The sequence below is a fragment of the Centruroides vittatus genome, unplaced genomic scaffold, assembly GCF_030686945.1.
Source record: "Centruroides vittatus isolate TY-2023 unplaced genomic scaffold, ASM3068694v2 contig_4, whole genome shotgun sequence".
Taxonomy (NCBI): Eukaryota; Metazoa; Arthropoda; class Arachnida; order Scorpiones; family Buthidae; genus Centruroides; species Centruroides vittatus.
The window spans coordinates 2,995,992-3,021,367 of NW_027122214.1; the positions used below are offsets into that span (position 1 = coordinate 2,995,992).

Here is a 25,376-nt window from a genome sequence, read left to right on the forward strand (position 1 = left end):
CCCCAGGAATTTTTCGGGGGTGGTCCGTTCGGATATGTCGGGCCCCGTCCCTCACCACCCGGTCGCCCCATTGTGGGCCTGGCCGAACCCATAATGGGCCTACTAAAAGACGGCATTTCCATAGATGCCACGAGCCACCACTGAAAACCTATATGCTTCTGTCAAATGGGAAAGAGTGACGAAATACTTTATCGAGATGTTTGTTCGATTCTTGCGGATGACGTAGGTCGTTACGTCAAACGCTTCTTTCCACAAGTAATCGATATTGAAGAAATATTAACTTCACCAAAGAAATAAACAGTCAGTCAAATAATCTTTATTCTCTGGCATCGCTGAGCACAGCCAGGCAAAAATACAAAAAGTACATAGTAGATACATGCTGTTAGTTATACAAGGGATACAATAAAATGGCAGAGAAAAATAAAATAAAATAAAATAAATAACAAATGAATTAAAATGAAAAAAATTAAAATTAAAATAAATGATTAAAAAAATAAAAGTGCACTATAACTATAAAAAAATTACTGTACATCAAAGTCTAAATGCTGTGATAGCAGAGCAAGGCATGTAAAAACATTGGCACCAAGGCTAGACTGAATCAGATCACAAGAGAGCAGGTCAACGGATCCCACATCTAATGGAGTAGAGTGCAACAAATTTCTTTAACAAGTTGAAGTTGCTGTTGTTTTGTAGAAAAAAATCAGGCTTTACTGGCCAGTCTATATTGCTTATTTTGGCATGCTGCATGCACTGATGCCTAATGTCATCCAGCATAGGACAGTTGTATAGATAGTGCATGACACCGTCCCGCACCCCACAGAGCTGACAGCAATCAGAATTAGAATGGTGAAACCTTTTCAGGTAAGCACGAAAGCGCCCGTGTTCAGTCAAAAATTGGACTAAATCATGTGTGGGTTGAATCCATTTGCGTGAGTACGTTCCTTGACCTTTGGGATAAAACGTCTTGTTGTGTTGTTCTGGGATCTTGTCCCAATCCAGTTGCCAGGTCTCCAAGGCATTGTCCCAGATAAGGTATTTAAGTCTTGACTTAGGAATGAGATTGTAGGCAGGAGGGGTATCAGGATTAGGCGTTACGTTTCGCGGCAGAAAGTCAGCCCGTTCATTACCCGGAATGCCGCTGTGTCCTTTGATCCAAATGATGGCATACTTGTTAAAAGACGTAGAAGCTGCAGCGAAGATGCCATTCGCGACAGGGTGAGTGTTATCTTTATTCCCCAAAACAGCAACAGTCGCAGCACTGTCTGTGAAGATGTTTATCAGTTTGTTCTCAAAGTTAGTGTTGCACCAGTTGATTGCCATCAGCACAGCAAAGATCTCAGCTTGGAAGACAGAGCATTCCGGGTGTAGAGCAAAGGAATCATTGTAGACCTCTTCACCGGCCTGAAAGATCACAAAGGCACTTGCCGTGCCATCCGTCGATTTGGATCCATCTGTAAAAGCTTCAATCTGTAGAAGTAACGCGAGGAGAGAGTCCCTTCCTTAAAGCAGGATGTGGGAGTGTAGATACAGGCTTGTCTAATTCAAACATGGTGGCATTAAAGATGGTTCCATTAATATCAACATCCCTGCCCCTAGAGATACAGAAACGTTTGCTATTAAATTGGAGAAACTGTAGGATGGGGAGCTTCCCAGCCACCACAGGGAGGGCTGCATTTGAAACAGTGGAATAGCACCTGGTAAGTCGTAATAAGGCAATCCGTTGTGCAGACCTCAGAAGCCGATGGTTATGAGATTGAGAGGCAGCAGCGCTCCAAACAGCAGATGCATATGAAATCGTTGGTAAAAACAGGCAATCATATATGGCATTAGTTGCCTCAAAACCGAGGCCCCAATTACATCTAGCGACCCTTAAAAGACCATTAAAGGTCAAGTTACTTCGACTAGTAATGTGTTTTATATGCTGTTTCCAGGAAAGTTTATGATCAATCACAACCCCAAGGAAAGAGATGACTTACAACCTTTATCGATTCATTACGAAACCTGATGCAAGGTACACGTCTGTAAAGATCGGAGGCTCCCGGAGAGGAGAAAACGATTCCCTTAGTTTTTGCCATGTTAAAACTGAGTTTATTACTCATACCCCAGTTGTACACTTTCTTAAGAATGTCAGTAGCTTCCCTTTCTATGTAGTTTCTTGATGGAGCAGGGAAAACCAAAAAGGCATCGTCTGCATATGCATAGACACGACATTGGTAGCCGAAATCAGTACGGAAGAAGTTATCGAATAAAATATCCCAGAACAGGGCCCACAAACAGACCCCTGTGGACAGCCACGTTGTAGCTTACGTGTAAATTGAAGATGCCCCAGAGAGATAATTGCTTCTCTTTCCTCAAAATAATTAGCAGCAAGATGGAATAAGTTAGCCGGACAATTGCTCTCATCCAATCTGCGTAAAATTTGCGGCCACCAGGCCGAATTGAATGCATTTTTCAGATCTAGGCTGAGGCCAAAGACAAATTTGTGGCTTCGTAGCAAATGTTTGATGTGCCCAACTAAGTCCATCAATGCATCAACAACTCCACGCTGGCACCGGAAACCATATTGGGAATCATGGAACAGTCCTCTGGATTCCCAAAACCAATAAATGAGATTAAAAAGAAGCCTATCTAAGATCTTCCCCAAGATTGACAGCAAGGAGATAAACAAGTGGACTCCCTTCTCCTGAAACCTCAATTCGAAAAATAAAAATTACGGACGATGTTGTGTACTATTGAATGATGGAAAACTGCCACCAAAGAAAAGGAAGTAGCGAGTTGGACCATGGTATATACTATTCAGTATATAAAATAGCATTTAGGCTATGTGCTAAGCATATTTTATTATGGCATTGGATTCGTAATTTTCAACAAATATCTTTATAAATTATAATAAAAATCGTTGTTACATTATAAAAGAAATATCAAATCTTATGACTATTAACATCGTTATTTATGCGAATTTTTATTTCACTTTCTAGAAAAAACTATTTGCATTTAGTAGCTACACAAAGCATCTCTAGAACCAGAATAAAGAAAGTTTATCTAAACAATGTAGGCTAATAACTTCTTACTCAATCATATATACAAAATTAAGAACAAGATATCAATTCATACTGACTTTATGATAACATATCATAAGAATATGCGCGCTAATGATAAACGTCTCTTTCCACGAACAACGACACGAGTCTTAAAATACGATAGGAGTCGGATTGATAACGTAAGTTATACTCCGGTGGTAACAAGTTTTCACCAATCAGCAAGAGTCGACGGTACTTTTGCTTATCCTGGTTGTATAAAAAGTTCTTATCTCGTCCGGTCGGTCTTTGAACCTAGTGGGTTCTATCGGAAATCGTTTCCATAAAGAGAAATACAAGTAGTGACCCAAGCTGAAAAAAACCGGGGTTTGGCTTTCCGTCGGTAACGAAGCGGCGTTTGTTTACGGGTCACAGGTTAAATTCACAGAAAGGGTTCGGACAGCGCCTTTCGAAAGATGGGCCAATTTTACCAATTTGTAATTTTCGTTAAACTTAGAAATGAAGATAGACCAATCAAATCAATCAATCAGCAGGGAAGATAGACAAATTGTTCCTCCGACAAGTATTAAGAAACAAAATTTCTCCTCTTTCCTTCCCTTCCCTTCCCTTCTTTCCCTAGGCGGCAACGGCCCTTTTATCCCATTCATCCGAGTCGATCGGATGTGCTGCAGGAAAATCCATGAATAATTTGAAAATGGGTCCGACCCAAAATCTCACCAATGGGATTGTTTTTTAACATAACGCGTAAGTAGTAGTGGTTTGGGCCATACTGATCACAAAATTAATTTCATGAGACATACTGACCACAAATTTAAATTAATTATTAAATGTTTTTATAAATTTGAATTAAATTAATTTTATTTTAACAATATTTGATCACAAAATTAATTTTCTAATTACAAATTTGAATTAAATTCATTTTATTTCGGCAATAATGTAAAGTTTCTGTATTAATTATTAAATGAATAAAAATTTATTGACTGAGTTAAAATGATTCAATTTTTGCAGGCTGGTAATTAAATTTCTTTTTAAAATATATCAACCAGATGTATACTTACAATTCATCGTGTTGAAACTTCTAATGAAAAATTACTTTTTATTTTTACTTAAATTTAGAAATATCGCGGTTGAGAATATTTGCTATACTAATATTTCAGTAAATTTCAAACATGACAATTTGAAATAATATTTTATTATTAGAAAATAAGTTGCACCGGTAATTTTTAAAATAAAAATTTGTCGTGTAAATTAAAACACAACAATTTCAAATAATGTTATAAGAAAAAGACAAAGTTTAATATATTCTTTCTAATTATTAATTTGCAATAATAAATTTTACAATTTGTTCTAATACAAAAATAGTTCAATATAATAATTATTTAAATTATATTTCTTACTTATTTATTAAATACCTATACAATGTATAGGTATTTAATAAATTTTGAAAATATCTGTTTTTGTTTAATTAAGAATTGTTCGTAAGATAGAATATTGCGAAAAGAACATTTCTTTTTAAAATGTTTGTGGTAATAACAATTTTTTAAAATATTATCCAATCTTAGACATTCAAGAAGTTCGATGTCTAAATAATTGTAGTTCCATTAAAAAAATAAAAATTTCTATCTGTCCATTTTTTGTCAATTTTTGAGGATTTAGGTACCCCCAACTTTTCAATGTCAAATGATGGAATTTTTATGTACATACATTATTGCTTCGGTTAAGTTTAAAAAATTAAATTCAATATTTCCTCCTTGTAATAAATTATATTGTACTTTTTATATAAGTTAAATAAAATTTCATATACCTTACTATGACATTCCAAAATTATGATTTTTATACGATAAATACATCTCTTGCAAGAAATTTCCAAATTTAACAGATTTTTTATCTCGTGGTGATAAATTATCAAAAGTAATGAATTGATTAACAGTAGTAAAATTTCCTGATTGCGAGGGCAAGTACATTTATACATTAGTAGAATACAAATTATTAAAAAATTTAACAGAACAATGGTTGTAACGGTTGTTTTATAATCAATTACATTTTAGTTTTACTTCGATGTATTTAACAATAAGTTAAATTACAATTCACTTTTTATATTAAAATAATAGTAATACAACGGTATATATATATATATATATATATTTAATAAGCATTATTTTTTCCGATTTAATTTGATAAAGAAATGTAATGAATTTATTACAAAAATCTACCTTCCCAAAATTGTTTGTATGTCTTGTTACAAACCCAGTTTGTCTACATGAGGTGTTGTTTGGAAGATTTTCATCTCGAAGTCAAGGATAACTCGTACATCACTGTTTAATGTTTTTATGTCTAACAGTCAATAAGTTGAAATGCTTCAAAATCTATCGGCATGTCATTCTGTAATTTTATATAAATAAAAATTAGGATTAATATTATTTTATATTTAATAAGAAAATAACGAAAAGATTTCATACATAAATATTTTTTACTGACCGTATAAAATGTTCATTGATATACCAAATTGTTAATGTAAAATCTATAAAAATATATTTTTTTTAATTTATATTGTAATTGAATTGAAATGAAACTTATGTTTATATATATATATATATTTATTTAAATTGTTTGTGGAATAACATGGTTCATCTGAGTTTCATATTTTATAAACTCATCAATATAGTTTAAAATTCTACCACCTTCATAAATTGATGTTAAACTTGTGAATTTTTCGAAGATTTACTTTTATCTAGAGTTAGGTCTAAGTCAAAGGCAAACTTTTAAATAAAAATACTTACTTTCCGAAGAGAATGATCTTGTATAAGAGGTTCTTGCAAAAGAAGTTCTCGGTGAGGTATTGAACCAGTCTCTTATAACCAGTATTTATACCATCTCTTAATGCAGAAACAGCGGAAAAAGGATATATCGAAATTGGCAACTTTGAAAAACAAGATATTTTAAAATGAATCGAAAACAGTTAATTTCTAATATTAATTTAAAAATAAAACAATTTCATTTTTGTATTAATATATATATATATCTTTTGTTTTTCAAAGTTGCCAATTTCGATATATCCTTTTTCCGCTGTTTCTGCATTAAGAGATGGTATAAATACTGGTTATAAGAGACTGGTTCAATACCTCACCGAGAACTTCTTTTGCAAGAACCTCTTATACAAGATCATTCTCTTCGGAAAGTAAGTATTTTTATTTAAAAGTTTGCCTTTGACTTAGACCTAACTCTAGATAAAAGTAAATCTTCGAAAAATTCACAAGTTTAACATCAATTTATGAAGGTGGTAGAATTTTAAACTATATTGATGAGTTTATAAAATATGAAACTCAGATGAACCATGTTATTCCACAAACAATTTAAATAAATATATATATATATATAAACATAAGTTTCATTTCAATTCAATTACAATATAAATTAAAAAAAATATATTTTTATAGATTTTACATTAACAATTTGGTATATCAATGAACATTTTATACGGTCAGTAAAAAATATTTATGTATGAAATCTTTTCGTTATTTTCTTATTAAATATAAAATAATATTAATCCTAATTTTTATTTATATAAAATTACAGAATGACATGCCGATAGATTTTGAAGCATTTCAACTTATTGACTGTTAGACATAAAAACATTAAACAGTGATGTACGAGTTATCCTTGACTTCGAGATGAAAATCTTCCAAACAACACCTCATGTAGACAAACTGGGTTTGTAACAAGACATACAAACAATTTTGGGAAGGTAGATTTTTGTAATAAATTCATTACATTTCTTTATCAAATTAAATCGGAAAAAATAATGCTTATTAAATATATATATATATATATATATACCGTTGTATTACTATTATTTTAATATAAAAAGTGAATTGTAATTTAACTTATTGTTAAATACATCGAAGTAAAACTAAAATGTAATTGATTATAAAACAACCGTTACAACCATTGTTCTGTTAAATTTTTTAATAATTTGTATTCTACTAATGTATAAATGTACTTGCCCTCGCAATCAGGAAATTTTACTACTGTTAATCAATTCATTACTTTTGATAATTTATCACCACGAGATAAAAAATCTGTTAAATTTGGAAATTTCTTGCAAGAGATGTATTTATCGTATAAAAATCATAATTTTGGAATGTCATAGTAAGGTATATGAAATTTTATTTAACTTATATAAAAAGTACAATATAATTTATTACAAGGAGGAAATATTGAATTTAATTTTTTAAACTTAACCGAAGCAATAATGTAGTGTACATAAAAATTCCATCATTTGACATTGAAAAGTTGGGGGGTACCTAAATCCTCAAAAATTGACAAAAAATGGACAGATAGAAATTTTTATTTTTTTAATGGAACTACAATTATTTAGACATCGAACTTCTTGAATGTCTAAGATTGGATAATATTTTAAAAAATTGTTATTACCACAAACATTTTAAAAAGAAATGTTCTTTTCGCAATATTCTATCTTACGAACAATTCTTAATTAAACAAAAACAGATATTTTCAAAATTTATTAAATACCTATACATTGTATAGGTATTTAATAAATAAGTAAGAAATATAATTTAAATAATTATTATATTGAACTATTTTTGTATTAGAACAAATTGTAAAATTTATTATTGCAAATTAATAATTAGAAAGAATATATTAAACTTTGTCTTTTTCTTATAACATTATTTGAAATTGTTGTGTTTTAATTTACACGACAAATTTTTATTTTAAAAATTACCGGTGCAACTTATTTTCTAATAATAAAATATTATTTCAAATTGTCATGTTTGAAATTTACTGAAATATTAGTATAGCAAATATTCTCAACCGCGATATTTCTAAATTTAAGTAAAAATAAAAAGTAATTTTTCATTAGAAGTTTCAACACGATGAATTGTAAGTATACATCTGGTTGATATATTTTAAAAAGAAATTTAATTACCAGCCTGCAAAAATTGAATCATTTTAACTCAGTCAATAAATTTTTATTCATTTAATAATTAATACAGAAACTTTACATTATTGCCGAAATAAAATGAATTTAATTCAAATTTGTAATTAGAAAATTAATTTTGTGATCAAATATTGTTAAAATAAAATTAATTTAATTCAAATTTATAAAAACATTTAATAATTAATTTAAATTTGTGGTCAGTATGTCTCATGAAATTAATTTTGTGATCAGTATGGCCCAAACCACTACTACTCGCGTATTTCTTTTTTCGACTGACCGTTTACCCTTCCATATTCGCTTCTTCGTTCTCCCACCGAAAGATGGTTAATCTAGAAAATAGACCGGCCGGCCGGCCACTTGTGACGCGCGAGCCGTGACGTAAAATGCTGGACGTTTATCGAAAGGGGAAGTGCGTCGCCCGGCAGATCTTATCATCCTCCGGATCCATTTATAGGCGAGAGAGGATGATCATCGGAAAACTCGCTCGCTACAAGGACCGGCGAAATGGAGACGAAACTTCGTAAGTAGCCGCCTTTCTTTCGGACCCGTAGCATTCTTCAAAGATTGTTGCTACGGCTCCTAGTTCTAAAGTGTTCCTGTTTCTTTGCAGACGAAACGCCTAAAGATCTCAACCCTTTCTGCTGGGATAACAAGATGGCCGAAGCGGTATACGCAACCGACCAAAAATATCTCAGGTAAGTTTCCTTTTCTCTTTCCTCGCGAAAGCACCACTCGGAGTCTGACATGGCCAGTCTTTCTCAGGTATAACCAAGAGCTGAAGGGATGGAAGATTAGGAAGGATTCCAAGTTTCACTTCAACGATCTAGGCATTAAGTCTCCGGTCTATCTGAAAAACGAGATCAAGTACTATAACAACAAACGGGTCGGAATGGCCATCTTCGGTCTGGGACGGATCGGAGTCATCCATCTAGAGAACGTGGTAAAGAATCCCCGCATGAAGCTACTGTACTGCATGGATCCGTGCCAAGAGCGCTGCAACTTCGTCCAACACAGGTGGAACCTCTGTTCAGAGTCTATGGTGACCTGCATGGAAAATGTCGACAAGATTTTCCAAGATCCCAAGTAAGGATTCCGCAAAATTGTCCCGACTCGGAAGGATTTTCCTCCTTAATTAATCTTGCTTTTTTGATAGCGTCGACTGCGTGGTTGTGTGCACTCCCACTCGGACACACGAAGAACTGGTGTTGCGATCACTGAACGCCGGTAAGCCAATTTTTCGTTGGATAATGTTAATAAATATCGTTATCGTTAGTCGGATTCCCGAACGGTGTCTTGTCCCTCTTCGTGATAAGACGGTTTGGCTTAGTTTGATTTGATGGGATAAGGCAACACAACATAAAAGCGATATGTCGAAGAGATTGCTTTCCGGGAGATTTTCTAATGGAAATTGACCTTTACTTAGGTAACACTTTTAAAAAAAGGAAAACGCCATGCAGCTTATTGGTCAGGTACCAACTACCAATGTTCGGTGGCTTAACAACTTGGCCACTGGTGGACCAGATAAGACAGACATCTCTCGGCCATTTCCTTCCAAGTTTCACTTAACTTAACTTACGTCGGTTTCAAGACTATTGTCTCGTCTCGTTTCCAATCGAGAATATTCGACGAAATTCGGTAAGAGCGAGGTGCCAGAATGACCAAGGAAATTGACCCAGCGTACGTATAGAGCAAGACTTCGGAGAAGATAAAATGGAGCGTTTTTACGTTTCACCAGCATAGGAATTTGGGCGCATTTTTTCTCCCATCTTTCGTCGTCCGTCTAATATTCGGTTAAGTGAAAAGGGAACAAATTAAAGGCCGACAGCCCACGTCCAAAATTCGCAGATAAGTTATCTGAGGGCGATTCATACCGGTTTTACCGATTGAAAATCACCTCAAATTCTTCCTTCGGTGGGATTTTCAATTCTCCTTTTTAACATTAGAAAATTTCTTGAAAACGGCCATTTGTCTTTCCGTCTTCGAACGAGATTACTTCAGATGAGATAGTAAAGTTCTGGTATTTAGAATGACTTGCTCGAATCCGTTTCATACTCTCTAAAAGTGGAAATTCCGTTGCCTTATTTATTTAATTAATATATATGATGTAAAAAATGGCGACTAGTTCTCTGCGGCCAGGAATCCTGATCCGAACAGCGCTTCGAACCCACTTAGTTTCCGTCTACTTCCGACCTCTTTCCTGTGAAAAAGTCAAAAAATAAATTTGTACGTTGTTGGGAATATTACGAAATTCGATCTCTTAAGTTTATTGTTATTCCGTCGTTTTTTCCCCCTTTGTTTCGCGCTTTGGGGCTTTTATAAAAATTGTGTGACAGATTGTGACAGGACGTGTGGGAATGTTAATAGAATGACGATGTTCAAAAGATTCTCAGAAATTTTCCTATTTGAAATAATTTTTTACCAAAATTATTACGCAGAAGTATTTTGATTAATGATTATACTGCAAGTTCTTGCTAATTTAAATAGTTGCACTTTAGTAGATACTGTATTTATTAGAGATATTAGTACGTATTTTTTTTAGTACACTTGTACTAAACATGCTTTGTTGGAAGCGTTCTACTGTAGTATAACTTTTGATATGAAAATATAATGATAAGAATTTAACCTTTATAGATATAGATCATAGATAAAGATACTGCTGAAAGTTATACTGGTAAATAATGTATTATCTTCAGTCTAGGAGTTAGTTAATACAATGTCATCAAATTCTCTTGTGGTAAATCAGTGGATTTTCAGTTTTTTATTGGTCTGTTTTTATAATTAGCTTCTCCTCGGCAAGGAATAAGAATATATTAATGTACTGTTTTACAGAAATGCTTGATTTTAATATTGGGTGACAGATCAAGGGCGACATAAGCACGGGGTGTGACTAAAAATTGGTGAGAAATTGGTGTCTAGAGGTAGTAGATAGTGAAAAAGAAATTAAAATTGGTGACATCATATTTGAATGATCCTTTTTGTAATCTACTGAGTTAGAGGCCGTCCATAAATTACGTAAGGTATTTTGGGGTGGGTGGGGGTCAAGGATTTCTTACGATATCTTACTCAGGGTTAGGGGTAATAGATCTCGTCTTACGTAATATTCTTGTTTTTATTTTTTGATCTCGTTGAATGGTGGAGTTTTGAATTTGGCGGTTTCTATTAAGAACGCTCGTTGTACCGAGGCCATCAGATGTGACGTGATAGAATAATAACGCTAGCAGACTCACTCTCTATACATTTTTTATCATGGGAGAAAGGCCGTGTAGGGGTTTCTCGTTGTTTTTTTTTATTTGAATAAGTGCACCATTCCTATGGGTATATAACACTAAGAATACATAAACCAAAATACATGATATAAAGTAAACATAAAATTAGTATTCGATTTTTAGTGAAAACTAAAATGTAAAACAAGAAATTAGAAATTAGAATAATCTTATCTTCCATATTTTTTAACATAATTGTAAAAAGTATTAAACAGGATGTAAAAGTAGGATGTATGACTGTTTGATACTTTTACAGGATGTAAAAGTATCAAACAGTTATCTTATTTACAAGATTTTTAATATGTTGCTGGATATATGTGATTTTATTGCTATTGAAATTGGTATTTATTAGAAATTTTAGGACGGACTAAGAATTACTGTAAATGTTGATAGACAGAGTGGTAGTGTTGTTTGGTAGTGAAGTGACCCACTGAACAGCTTGGTAGACAGCATCTTCTTCAGCTTGATATGTGGGGATATCTTCTAACATATTTTGGGCAAAATATGTCAGTTTGGAGGAAGATACAGATACTTGAGCAGAGATGAAGGGGGCTTTTGGACCCATCTGTGTAGATATTATGGGTAGATATTATTCCTCCATGCATGGTTATCCATGGAGGAATGTACCCTGAGGATAACCTTGTTTTACAGGGTGATAATCGGAGATAGGGTAATTGCAATATGGTAGCATTTGAACAGCCGTAGACAGGAGTAGACTGTTGTTGAGCTTTGATGTTTGTAGTTCTGATGTAGTAGTTCAGAACCTTTTCTACAATACATAGTGGCAAAGGAAGGAGCTCTGCTAGAATCAGAGAGGCGTTAGTAGAAACAGTTCTGCAGCACTTTGAAATTCTGATGGCAAACTGTCTTTGAAGAGAGAGTAATTTACTTGCTACTCAATTTTTACTAGTTACGTGATTCCAGCTAGAGGCCGCGTAAAGTAGCATTGGTTGTATTGCCCCATTATATATAGTTTTATAAGCTTTATGATTTAGTTCCCCGGTGCACCTAGCACGTTTTAGCAGATGTAGTTTATTTTCTTGGCCTTAGCCAAGATGTAACCAATATGGCAAGAGAATGTGGTTTTTATTTTCTCTTGTTTTATTTTGTATGAAGTTTCTGTTTACACCTGCACTAGCTCGTCGATCTGTCGAAGTTTTTTGCGTCCTTTTGTGAAAATTAAAATTAATATAAAAATGATTATTATGATGTTGATTAATGATAATAATCAGTTTCTTACACAGGGGTGGGTGTGGGTCTAGAATGGCCGAAATCGCTCTTACGTAATTTATGGACGGCCCCTTATCTGAAAAACGATTGGAAAGGTCGTCTTCTGGCGCCAAAATCTTACCTACTTTGATGAAAAAGAATAGTTTTGTGCAAATTTTCTTCTGTTTCCATTGCTTTTACGGGAGGAAATGTTTAACCTGAGTTAAATTACTTTCTCTTCCAGGAAAAGCGGTTTTCTGCGAGAAGCCTATCGCCCCTACCTACGAGGGCATCAAACGCTGCTACGAACTGGCGGAAAAGATCAAGAAACCTCTGTTCTGCGCCTTCAATAGGTAAGTACTCTTTCTTAATATTCTTTAAAATGTCAATCTAAAGCGTTGTCTTGTTAAAATTAACCACGTGACCACTCACAGGAAGAAAATAACTTATAGTTTTCCTTTAAGTTAGTTACTTCCTGAAATTAATCGATAGTTCTGTTGTTACTTTCTCAACTGTTATGTACACATAAAAAGAGAAAGTATTGGAATCGTGTCAAATTTGACCCTCCGGGTGTTTTGCAAATTTTCTTGTTTTGAGATCTCCTGAACCCAAAAATGTCAAAAAGCAGAGGAAAATATATATATATATTCCTTACGTGTTCATATTTGTTCGTTTAATATCTCAGGATGGGTAGAGATTAAGAAACGGAATTTGGCACGATAGCTTGTTTATAAGGGGCATGAATGCTATTAAATTTTGGTGGTTAAAGGTCGACGGGGTGAGGAGATAAAAGGGATCGTGTGTCATATCGCCATCAGGGTCGGACTTAATGAATATTTTACTGGTTGTTACCATTTACATTTTTTTTTTTTTTTTATATATAAAACTCATTTCTGCTCTCAAAATTAAGCGTTTTGCTATTTTATAATAAAAATATAAAAAGATTTTTTTATAATAAAATCTTATAACAGATGGCGCTACATACAATTTTATTTATTTTGATTAATGATGTAAAAGTTATTTTGAAACAAGCTCTTATAACAGCCAGGAAATTTACGCAACTCATTGCTGGATCTTTTTTAGTTATTAATGATGTGAAAAGTCGAGTTTACTTTGACTTGTCAAATTTTCGACCAACGCTAAATCAAAGACTTCTTTCTTCTGTGAAAGTTTACAAAGCTATTTTCAAAAATTTATAATTACCGGAAGATAGGCGAAGAAAGAAAAGGCGAAATAAGTTTAAATCTTAATTCAAAATTCGCGTCACTTGTAAACACGAACCAAACCGATATTCCCATTGGTGATCTATACAGAGGTCTCCAAGTTTTTTCTCAGAAGGGTCATGTTTTGAGCTATAAACGATAAATCTGGGACCAGGTACGAAAGATGTAGTCGAATTATTTTATGTCTGTTGTCATTCAGATATATATATATATATATATATATATATATATATATATCTGAATGACAACAGACATAAAATAATGTAAAATTTGTAATTGCTTTTTCGAAAAAATGTTATCAAAACTGTAACACTCAATATTAAAATCTCCTTTAGATATTTGTCGTACAGCGATATTCGATATTTTTATTCTATACGTTTCATTCTCGAAAAGGTTTATCGCAGAAATACATAGAAAGCAAAAATATTGAAATATTTTTCGTACAAACCTCTTAAACTTTTTGAAATTCTCTTCTGGCAGAGATTTATAAAAATTTAACAAACTCCATTTTTAAAGTAGGTTTTTACAAAATTTGCTTGCAGCAAAGCCTACTAATTTCAGTTGACGTTTCAAAAATTTATATACTTTGAACTAGTTTGGATGTTGATAAAACGTGTAGGTGAAAACGTGCTACGCCGGTCGAATAAATATGCTTCGGGCCACGGCCATAGGTTGGAAACATTTGGTCTAGTGGATAAAAACCACTGAGAGTTAGTAAACCTTGCTGCAAGTGAGTTTTAGTAGGATAGTTCGCGTAAAGTTTTCTATGTTTTCTTCACAGCCTAACACCTAGGCAAGGGTCAGTTTCGCATAGAAAATTTTCCCTGGGAGGTACTCCCCGAGATTTCCCTCGTGTCGCGTTGCCTTATTAAAAAAAAAAAAAAAAAAAAGAAAAAAAAAGAAAAAGAAAATCCGAATGACATGGATTTATTTCGAAAGTTTTTTTTCGGAACGAAGTGATTTCTAGCCAGAAATAAAATCTGTAGGTAGACCTTGGCCTCCTCCATTCGGCAGTTTTAGGCCTCTAAATACTGAGAGACAGTCTGTGATCCGATAGTATTTCGTGTTCCCTTAATCCTCTCGAAAATGAAAAATATTGGCATACCTGGCCTTCGTAGGTGTCCCTCAGTAACATCCCAGAGTTTAAAAGGTCCAGTCGGTTAGGACGTAAGCCTACTGCCTCGACCATTTAGACTCTGGGAACTGAGTGGGATTTTAATACGGGCTGGAAAAAATTAGGGATCCATAGTGATTCCTACCCCTATAAAATTGATGTTACTTTTAATAACAGATAATAAAATCTTTAAGACTGCTTAAAGAAACATTTGATGCACTTCATTTGTGCATCAAATGGAATGCATTTTATGCATTCATGAAGTGACTGGCTCTACTCCGAGCCTCATACAAGCTCTCGACATTCCTGTCTGTAGTATGACGCAATTCAGGCAATCACTGACTTTCGGACGTAATGCATTCCTAAATGTGTTCGAAAGTTGAGTATAAAAGGAGTATAGTGTTCCCTGAGATCTAAAAAAGGCATTCTATCCATGATCTCAACCACTGTACAACATAAACAAGATATTTAAAATAAAAAGTTATAAAATCTGTAGTTTAAATAGGAATGTTTTAGTTTATTGTAGTAAATAGGTTATAATGCATAAAGCATTATTTAAAACATTAAAATAATCAATTAAATAGAAAATAAAAGTAATTTCCGCGAATGATTTCTGTGTTACCCAAGCCAAAGCGAATTTACACGATGGCTGGAAGTTTTATTGTTTTTTTTTTTTTTTGGTTGACCAAATTAATATACGAAAGTCCAAACCTGGTGTAAAAATAGTGAATTAGGTGTATCAAAGTATTATTTACGAAAGACAAGTTTTCTGAAAGTCCAGGACTGCTCTTATTTCCGAAAGATGTTTTTAAGAGTAAACACTAGATTCTTCGTTCGTTGCACTTTATCGTGCATAATTCGAGTTTAAGCCAATTTCAGACATTTATTCGAATACCTTTTTCTATTAACAATTTTTATTAATTATTTTCAATTTGAGTACTGAAAGATTTTGGAGCGTAATTGGATGATAACGTCCGCTTGGTTCGATACATATCCAATTATTCATTATAAATTTACAGGCCACCACATGCTATTTCCTATAAAAAATAAATCGACAATAATGCAGCGAGAAGAGTTAGGGAATTAAAAATCGGTTGTCGATTACTTCTTAAAACGTAGGGGCGGAATAATGGAATAATCGGTGAATTTCTTTCCAATGGCAGGGAATTCGATTCGGGATTTAAATATATCAAAGAACATGCCAAGAAGGAGCTGGGTCAGATACAAGTCATCAAAACGTGCAGCAGAGACTCTCCTCTACCGTCCGTCAGTTATCTGAAGACTTCCGGTAAGACCAACTCAAGATTCTTGCTTTTCCATGGATCCTCAAGGAAACCCAAGGCTGACAGGAACGTTTTTTCTCTTTCCAGGAGGGATTTTTCATGATTGCGCGGTACACGACATTGACATCATCTGTTGGATACTGGAAGAGTTTCCTACCTCGGTCATTGTCCAGGCACACGCCTTTATTCCCGAAATCAAAGAGATGGGCGATTACGACACAGTCGGAATCATGATGAAGTTTGAGAGCGGTGCCATTGCTTGCATCGACCTCAGTAGGTTTTCGTGTTACGGATACGACCAGAGATTAGAGGTGAGTCTCTACTATCCATAACGAACCTTTAGTGACATGCGAAACAATATTCGGCACGAAAACATTGATCCCACTACGGATGCCAAATAGCGGAAAGAATCGGGTTTTTTGGCTATCTATGATTATCTAGGTTGGGCCATTTCTAACACAGTGGTTAGATACTTAGGAATCCATGTGAATAGGGTTAAAATATTAAAGATAAAATTGGCACTGTACCGTAAATAATAATCCATTTTTGGATAGCCCGGGTCTTTCTTATACTGCAAAAAAGAAAAAAGCCACTTTCGGGTGCGCAGAAAGACATCATCTTATTTTCCATCCTGTTGATTAAAACACCACCTTAATCGGCCGAAGCGGAAAAATAAGGAAATATTTGTAAAATCAGACCACCAAATTTGGGAACGAGATAGTTTTAAGTTGACAATCAATTCACGTCCGCGTAGTGGAACCCCCGCTACTGCCACGGAGGATCCAGGTTCGAATTCCATCCAGACTAACGGAAAACGTATTTCAGGTGTTTGGACCTAAAGGAATGTTTAATTCCGGAGACTTGCGACCGACTCCGATAACGAACTACTCGGCCAATGGGTCCACTTCGGTGCCCATCTTCTATTCCTTCGCCTCTCGGTACCAGGAAGCCTACTTTAACGAGATGGAGCACCTGGCCGATGTCATGCAAGGTAAGCCTTTCCATCTGTTACCTTTCTCCTTTCTTTCACACTAACTCTATTTCTCCTCCTTTCAGGTATCTGTGAATTGAGAGTCAGTGGCAAAAGAACACTGGCCGTTTCCAAGATTGCCTCGGCTTGCGAAGAATCCGCCAAGACAGGAAAAATAGTCGAACTGAACTGGCACTAAAGAACTTTCTCCGACAACGTTCCTTTTACCGCTGCAGAATTTAACGCTTGATAAATAAAAATGCTTCATACTAGAAATGTGCATTATCGTCCTGACCAGTGACCCTTGGCAGTGATTAGGCCTACTACGTTTTGCCTTCGATTATGAAAAGAAATTTCGCGGATAGAAGAGGGGGACCTTTCTGACAATACTTTTATGGTGACAAAGGAAAACATACTTGGGCAAGACGCTCTGGAGCTGACCGAATTATGCGCGACATGCACGAAACCAGGCACAGAAAGAGGAGAGGGATGACTGGAAGCGACGAAAAAGTACATTTTCTCTTATTTATATTTAGGCTTTTTAAAACTCCATCTGGTGGACAATTAAGGAGGTCTTTCTCCATTTCCATCATGGATTTGGCCAAACTTACAATGGGTGCAACCGCGGACGGTGAGGGACCGTGTCCGGGACAGACCGATGATGGAAATTTCTTGGATCGCTGCTTATCTGGATTTGATTCCGAGTCCTTCAGAACGATAGGCTGACGCCTTAACCGTCTCAACCATCCACCCGTCCCTATACTTCGATTAAACAGTCGATCGAGGAATGAAAGGAGAAAAGACAGGCAGTATATTGCGCGCGTTAGACTGTTTTCTCCAGTCCAGCGTCTGCACCAGCTGACCTTCGGATTTTCCGGCAAAAATGGTGGGGAGGCATCCCTTTTCGTCACAAGAAGAAGCTATTTTTGTAATGTTTGTATGAAATATTCTATAATAAATACTATTTTTACAGTTTGACATGATTTCACGGTCTTTCTCTTATTTTCAACCTTTTCGGTATCTCTGCTTTCGACGCGCCTCCCTTTTCGATCGGAACGAGAAGGGAAGCAGCGAGCTGGAGTCTATTTCTTCACTTTGACGATAGCCTAAACCAGGGGTCGCCAAACTTTTTTTTATCGTCGACCCCCTACAACTTTTATAAACCCCACATTGACTCCCACCAAAAAGTTGGTGTTAAAAATAAAAAAAGCTCTTACTATTTTAATACATTTCTTACATTTATTGTATATATGTTTATAATAATTTTTGTAACTGACAATCAATGAGACGGATAATCCTTGACGATCCTTTGCAGGATTAGCTATATTCGGTTCAAAATTTGTAAGTTTTGGTCTTTTCATCGACCCCCAATAATGTTCTATCGACCCCTGGGGGTCGATATCGACCACTTTGGCGATTTCTGGCCTAAACAAACGACAAAAAAAGTGTGAAAACGAAACGAAGATCGCCAGAGACAGAGTGAAAAAACAGAATTAAATGAATTTTTTGGCGCTTATTTCAAAAGTTCTTACGATCTAGTCAACGTCATTGCACAGATTTCTCGTTTGCTCATTAATAAATAAATAGAAATATAGGGGGAAAAAATGGTCGATGCGTCTTCCGTTTGTTAATCAAAACACAGAAGCCATATCACTATTTTTTCCTACTTTTCTATTTATTTTTTTAATGAGTGAACGAGATATCTGTCCAATTACATTCAATAAGGAATGACCACTAATTATTTCCCGCCATAATCAGGCCACGATTGCCAACTGGATAAAATCTCTGAACACTGGCAGTTGATTGTGGGTTCGTGTCCCTGCAACGAGTGGCACCATGAAGTTTTCAGGCTCTTACGTATCTAATACTTAAATAGGGGACCTGTTTTCCATACAAACGTCCTCTTGGGAGACAGACATACTCTTGAAAAATCGCCTTTGTGTTGCCTTATTAACTCCTGTTATTACCTGGCACGCGAACGACGCTTAAGAAAATGCTACGGACGGAAGAGCGAGAAATATTGTCACGACATGCTTCTATGACAATATTTTTTCAAATATTATCACAGAAGACTATCGGTTAAGAATCGAGGACAATACCGGTGTCATCTTGGCAGGGACCATATATATAGATCTTATATGATATAATGGAGGTGGTTCCAGAAAGCACGAAAACTGTCTTATAGATATATAAATCATTGACAACTTGCAAACCTTTAAGAAGTCAATTGAAATTGAATTGAAACTTACGCGATTTTATCGTTGCATAGTGGATTACAGTTAAGAAAAAGCTGGCCAAAATTTGAATTTTCAAAACGCCAGTCATTAATCACTGGAACTCTGTAATAAGGGAATATTTTACTTTATTCATTCCTTATAATTGGTAGTTGATGTTACATATTTATCCAAAACTATCAAAATGCGAGTGTTACCATACTTTGAGGACTATAAAAATGAAATATAAAAAATAAGTCCTCAAAGTACAGTGGCGTAGCGAACATAACTGGCGCCCGGGGCACGACATTTTATTGGCGCCCCCTCTTCCCCTCCCCTCTCCCCCTCCCCTCTCCAGAAACTCATATAATTTGTTTTGGAGACCATTTGGGCGCCCCTCTGCGAGTGGCTCCCGGTGCATGATACGCCTCCTTGCACCCCCTCGCTACGCCACTGCAAATTATGTAATATTTTATTTATACTTTTATTACTCTTCCCTAATGACTTTCTTCGTAGCAAAATTAGTTTTTCAACAACAAATTTCTCATACGTGTCTCGGCCTTTCTCTAGCCCGAGGTACTTACATAGTGTACTAAATAATATGGATTAACGTCAACGTTTCCATCGGTTATCTACCAGAATATATACATTATTTTCCTCAGAAAGTTTCAACAAAACATAGGCAAATTTAACTGACGATGTCAGTATTTTTGGGCAATTTTAGCCAATTAAAAGTTTCACGTGGTTACAGCTTATACAGCAAAATGATTCTTTCAACTCTTCCTGCTCTACAGGCACTAAGAGAGCCTTTTCCCAAGCCCATTATGGGTTCGACATGCCCACAATGGAGCAGCCTGGTGGTGAGGCATGGGGTTAACCCCCAAAAAATTTAGGGGTTTTTTTGACCCAGTTATCCATAGAACCACCGCTCAGTAGAATCAGGGATCGAATACGCACGGCGTATTCGATTCCTGATTCTACTGAGCGGTGGCTATTCTCTTAACCAACGGCCTTTACAGTATATTTCCGTCTTTACAGTATAGTCTTTACAGCCATCGCCTTTACAGTATATTTTCGTGCCCGTCGCGACGACTATTGTATTTAACAATAGTGTTATGATAAAAAAGTAAAACTTCACAAAACGAGCGAGCTTTGCAAACCCCTCTTCATAGAATGTTGCCGCCAGTGACTTGAGATGGGCCTTAACGTTGTTTTGAAATCGTCATTAGTCTCAAACTTCTGCCCTGCTAGCCACGTGTTTAGTTCAGGAAAGAGGTGGAAGTCTTCGCACATTAAAAAGTTCCAAGCTGGGTGGAAGTCCGAAAGGTGGAAGTCTTCACCACCTTAAACACCCAGCGTATCGCCCCGATTTAGCGCCGAGCGACTATTTTCAAATCAGCATTATGAAGAGAATTTCTTCAAAGTCTTCTTTAACGAGCGACAATACACCTTTTATCAGAAGCGGACATATTATGTGCGAGATCATGACAAAATTCATTTTTCAGTCCAATTTAAAGAGCGATGGCAGTAGAAGGAGGATTATTATTTCTACAATAATATAAACATTTTAAATATAGAAACAAATAGTAAACACGGTAATGTAATAAAAAGTGTATAGTACAATAGATTTATAATAAATTGGAAAATTCAATAAGTGTATAGAATATCATGTATGGAATTGCTTTTAGCAACGCCGAATTCATCACAGATAAAAAGTGCGGTTCTGCAGCAATATCTCTTTCGATGGACAAAAGCGAAAGTGAAGAAAATCTCTCTTGACCCAATCGAAGGTAATCAATTTTAACTTTTAAAATGCTTATTCTGCAGATGCAACACATACTGGCACAATCATATTTTCAATAATTATCAATTTGATGGTTTAATGCTATCAAATTTGCGAGACTCCCGAAAGGCACGAGGTACTAGAAATTACCTTTTCCGCCTATATATATAGACCGCCTCTGCTTTGCACCACATACACAGACTTTCTTTTTATTTAACATTTTTCTTTTGACAATACTTGAAAATACTACGAAATGAACACGGTCTAAATAAAAATATTCAATTTTCTTCACTTTGTTGAAGTTTTGCTCTCTGTTGATTTAGATAAAAAGTTTATTACTTAATAAATGAATCAGAATTTTTCCCTTTATATACCCCATCAGATCAAATTACTTAAAACTAAAGTCGGTGCTGTTTATGTTATAACAACAAAAAACAATATAAAAAAGAAAATATTTATAAAATTGAATATATATCAAATCTTTCTCAACGATTATCAAATATAAACAATACGAGATTAGATTAACTTTTTTGTTAAGTCAGAATTTCATTACCTTTTAGAAAATTCAATCCACAAACACTACACCTAACGTACAGTTTATAAAGAATTTTTCAAGTGTGATCTGAAAATAACAAAAAACAATTTTAAATCTTTTACCAACAATTGATAACTTTAAAAAATGTGTTTTTAAGATAGGAGAATTTCATAGTTTAAGAGAAGGTATCAAGAACAGACTCCTGTTCGTAAAACTCTTCCTTTATTTCCTAACCTTGTAAAACTTTTATTTTATATATTATCGGATCGTTATCTATTACAGATGGAATTATAAATATTTCATTAATAGAGGTCGAAAGATAACCTCTATTGAATGTAGACTTACATTTACTTTGTTGCCGATTTTAAATTCAGCTTTAGAAATCAGTTTAGTTTTAAATTAGTTTTTTAAAAACTGTTGTTTCGTTATATTCTTTATTCTTTTCTACTAATGTCACTTGAATTGATCTGTGGTAAGGATTGTTATAATTTTTACTTATCTAGTAGGTCTACGTCAATCCATTTTTCAATATTACTATGAAATACTTTCAAAGTTTGTTTTTTAAAGTTTTATCAAGTCTTTCAACAACAGAACATTCAACTCTTTCATTTTGGGCTAAATCAATAAAGTTTTATTTTTTATTATTTTTATGTTTATGTTAAAAATTTCGAGGGGGATAATTATTTAAATTCATTAACATCTAAATGGCCATCAATTTCACTTATTATTTATTTAATCTCGGTTTTGTAGTTTAAATAAGATAAGTCGACAGATCGTCACACTTTCACTCTGTCGTATATAACAGCCAGAAAAGTAAAATACGTAGTTTAAAAGAAATCAATTAGCATTAAAATATGTAACATGAAAACATGCAAAAGCCGCTTATCTACAGCAAAACAACAACAATAACAATATACCGTATTTAATTAAACATATTTATTAAAGAGTTGGTAGAGGATATTTGTAGTCTTCTGAAGGCCGATCGGGGATTTCATTAAAAGCCAAACTTTTCAATGCCATTTGTTTCCGTTTTCGGAAGAGTTTACCGAAACCGTTTTCCATAGAAAAAGCGTCACATTTTTACACCACCCATAGGAGCCGCGCTAACCGAAAAAGTCATCGTCGGCCTTAAAAGTTGCTTAAATTACTTTTATTATCCGGCATAAATTTAATTTCTTGGAAAAAGTATCGTGGCGATCACCATATAATAGTCCACGTCTGAATAAATACGAGAAAAAAATTTTTCCTAATCAATTCAAAGGTCGAATTTACAGCGATAATCGGCATACAGAAGATGGAGATTTGCGCAATTCCAGCGAATGGGGGAATATCTCCGATAGGATCGTCGACCCGTTTCTCGTTCGTTTTTCTCGACGTTACAATAACTCGCGAATGGAATATAAATAAGTTTTCCTGCGAAATATCGAACTTTATCGCTTTGTTAGAATTATATAAATGCTTTTTTATTGTGTAAAAGAATGACACTATCTCGATAAAAATGGAGTTAGGAACGACCGTGAGCCACAACTGTATCGAAGTGATTGGAAACTGTCGTATTCCGAAGTAGTGCATTCGATTTTGTTGTTTTATAAACATTAATTAATTCGATACAAAATGATCCGCACCTAGATAGATTTATATTGACATTATTAATTAATAGATACTAAAATCTCCCATTAATACTTTGATTTTAACTAGAGTAAAGGCATGTTCACTCCAACATTGACACTCGAAACATACAGGTTACGATCTAATTTTTGGATAACTGAGTGAGGTTTCAGCGGTTGTTTCACCGATAAACTTCATTCTTCGTACTAACGTTAAATACTTGGTCCACCAAGTAAGTTAGATTCTTTCATTGTTTACAATTAATTCCACACTTTAACTAAATATCTGATTAAAAATACGCTTTTTCCGAAATTCGTTAAAATTTTATTTAAAAAATTAGTTTATTTTTACTTAAGTTAAATAAATAAATTATTAATTCTCGCTGTATTCATTGGCATTAAGATAATTAAAGGGGCAGGATTAACTATATACAGGGTTCCTACTCAAATTTTTGTTTTAAATTCCATGACATTACCTGACCAACGTTGTACAAATTCTCCGACAGTACAGCACATTGACTAAATAAAACAGAATACGACTTACTATGCAAATATGCTATTGCTTCTTTGACCTTTTAGTCAGTTATTTTTTCTAATTAACAGTTACATAATTTATATAATTAAAATTAAAAATAAAATGTTTTATTAAATTAATCCACAACCATAAATGTAAGTGGCTTTGAAAAAATAAAAAGCCATTATTTATGGATCCATGTAGAAAAGTATATATTTATTGAATTTATCTCTTAAGAAATTTCCTGAACTTTATAAAATATTAATAAACGGGGTAGAAAGATCAGAAATTATTTTTATAACAAAATCACATAACAGATGGCGCCACACACGATTGTATTTATTATATCGTAGTTAAAAACACAAAAGTTATTTTCTAAATAAAATCTCACAACAGCCGAGAAAGTTGCGCAACTCGTTGCCGGGTTTTTTCACTATAAAAAGAAAATGAAAGCGTTCGTTTCGAGCAGTAGGCCCATCATTTTTCTCCATTTCCGTACAAGAACAACTAAAATATTTTGATTCCTTGGTGTAGAATGCTTACACGATATTTTCTTTGTGGCAGGTAAACTCATAAAGTTCGTATATTTAATATATAAGTCACTTTAATTAACGTTTACGTAACTAAACTATAACGCGCATATTTCATATAACCAAGGTCCGATGAGGTCAGGTAACCGCTTTTAAAATGGCGTCGGATAAACGAAATATTACGAAATTTAGTAAAGATTGCGCTGTCGGTCAATCGGAGAATACTGGACGAACGAGAGGAATGATTTGTTGTAGTTTTGGGGGTGGCGAGGTAAAGATGACGTTCGATTATAGAAAAGCTTGCTTCTAACCCCTTGTGGAAAATGGAAACGGAAGGCGGAGGGTGGTAGGGAGTCTCTCGATCCTAATCCGTCGTCATTCGGGGGATAGAAACGTAAAAAATGCAGATATTTAGCCTTAAAATTAAAAAAAATCCATTACGTCAATCGCATTCGAATTCGTTAGGCGCTTTCTATTGTTGCAACACGATTTTGCGTCACTTTGCACGTTTTTCGCTTGCTGAACGGACGTGTGCGCTCTTAGCTCCCGTTTTCGCTGTGTTTTTTTGCCTTTTTTCAGTGTTCTTTGCTACTCAAACGTGGTTTTAAGAAGACTTTTGGACGCCGACATTACACCAGGTAAGATTTTAATTAGAATTTAGCTAGCTGTAAGATTTTATTTTCGTTTCGTTTAGTCCAACTTTCGGAGACGACATCGGCCGGCTCGGACTTTGCATATTTGCGTTTAAATCTCGTGAATTACCAACCCGAAACGACTTTTAAACCAGCGGCCACATTGGAAAGCGACCGAAGCGCTGCAAACGGATTAAATATTTGCTCATCTTCGTAACTAATTCATTTATATTTTATAAACGCGGTCAAAGAATAAAGATTATTTATAGAAATTCAATTAAAAATTATTTAATACTAACTTTAAATACGAATTTTAACTAAAATACACCCTGGTAACATTGATGGACGGAGACCGTATTCTGAAGCATGGGATGTTCCTTCGACAGGTCAAAAATTTCGCCCTTTGACCTCCGACTTCTCCATGCAATTTATGTATTAGTTACAACGCTTTTCAATAGAATTAAATTGTCTGCAAACACATCTAATACAGTACTAATACACT

General features: G+C 34.6%; 1 protein-coding gene across 1 annotated transcript; it reads left to right on the top strand.

Annotated features, from left to right (window-relative positions):
• The first annotated feature begins 8,477 nt into the window (after positions 1-8,477).
• On the top strand, positions 8,478-18,043 carry LOC136976338 (inositol 2-dehydrogenase-like). Its single transcript, XM_067271585.1, has 9 exons — positions 8,478-8,518; positions 8,609-8,693; positions 8,761-9,081; positions 9,152-9,222; positions 12,715-12,823; positions 15,971-16,095; positions 16,178-16,401; positions 16,916-17,081; positions 17,147-18,043. The coding sequence occupies exons 1-9, from the start codon at positions 8,503-8,505 to the stop codon at positions 17,257-17,259; spliced, it is 1,230 nt and encodes a 409-aa protein (XP_067127686.1). The 5' UTR covers positions 8,478-8,502; the 3' UTR covers positions 17,260-18,043.
• Positions 18,044-25,376: the final 7,333 nt, after the last annotated feature.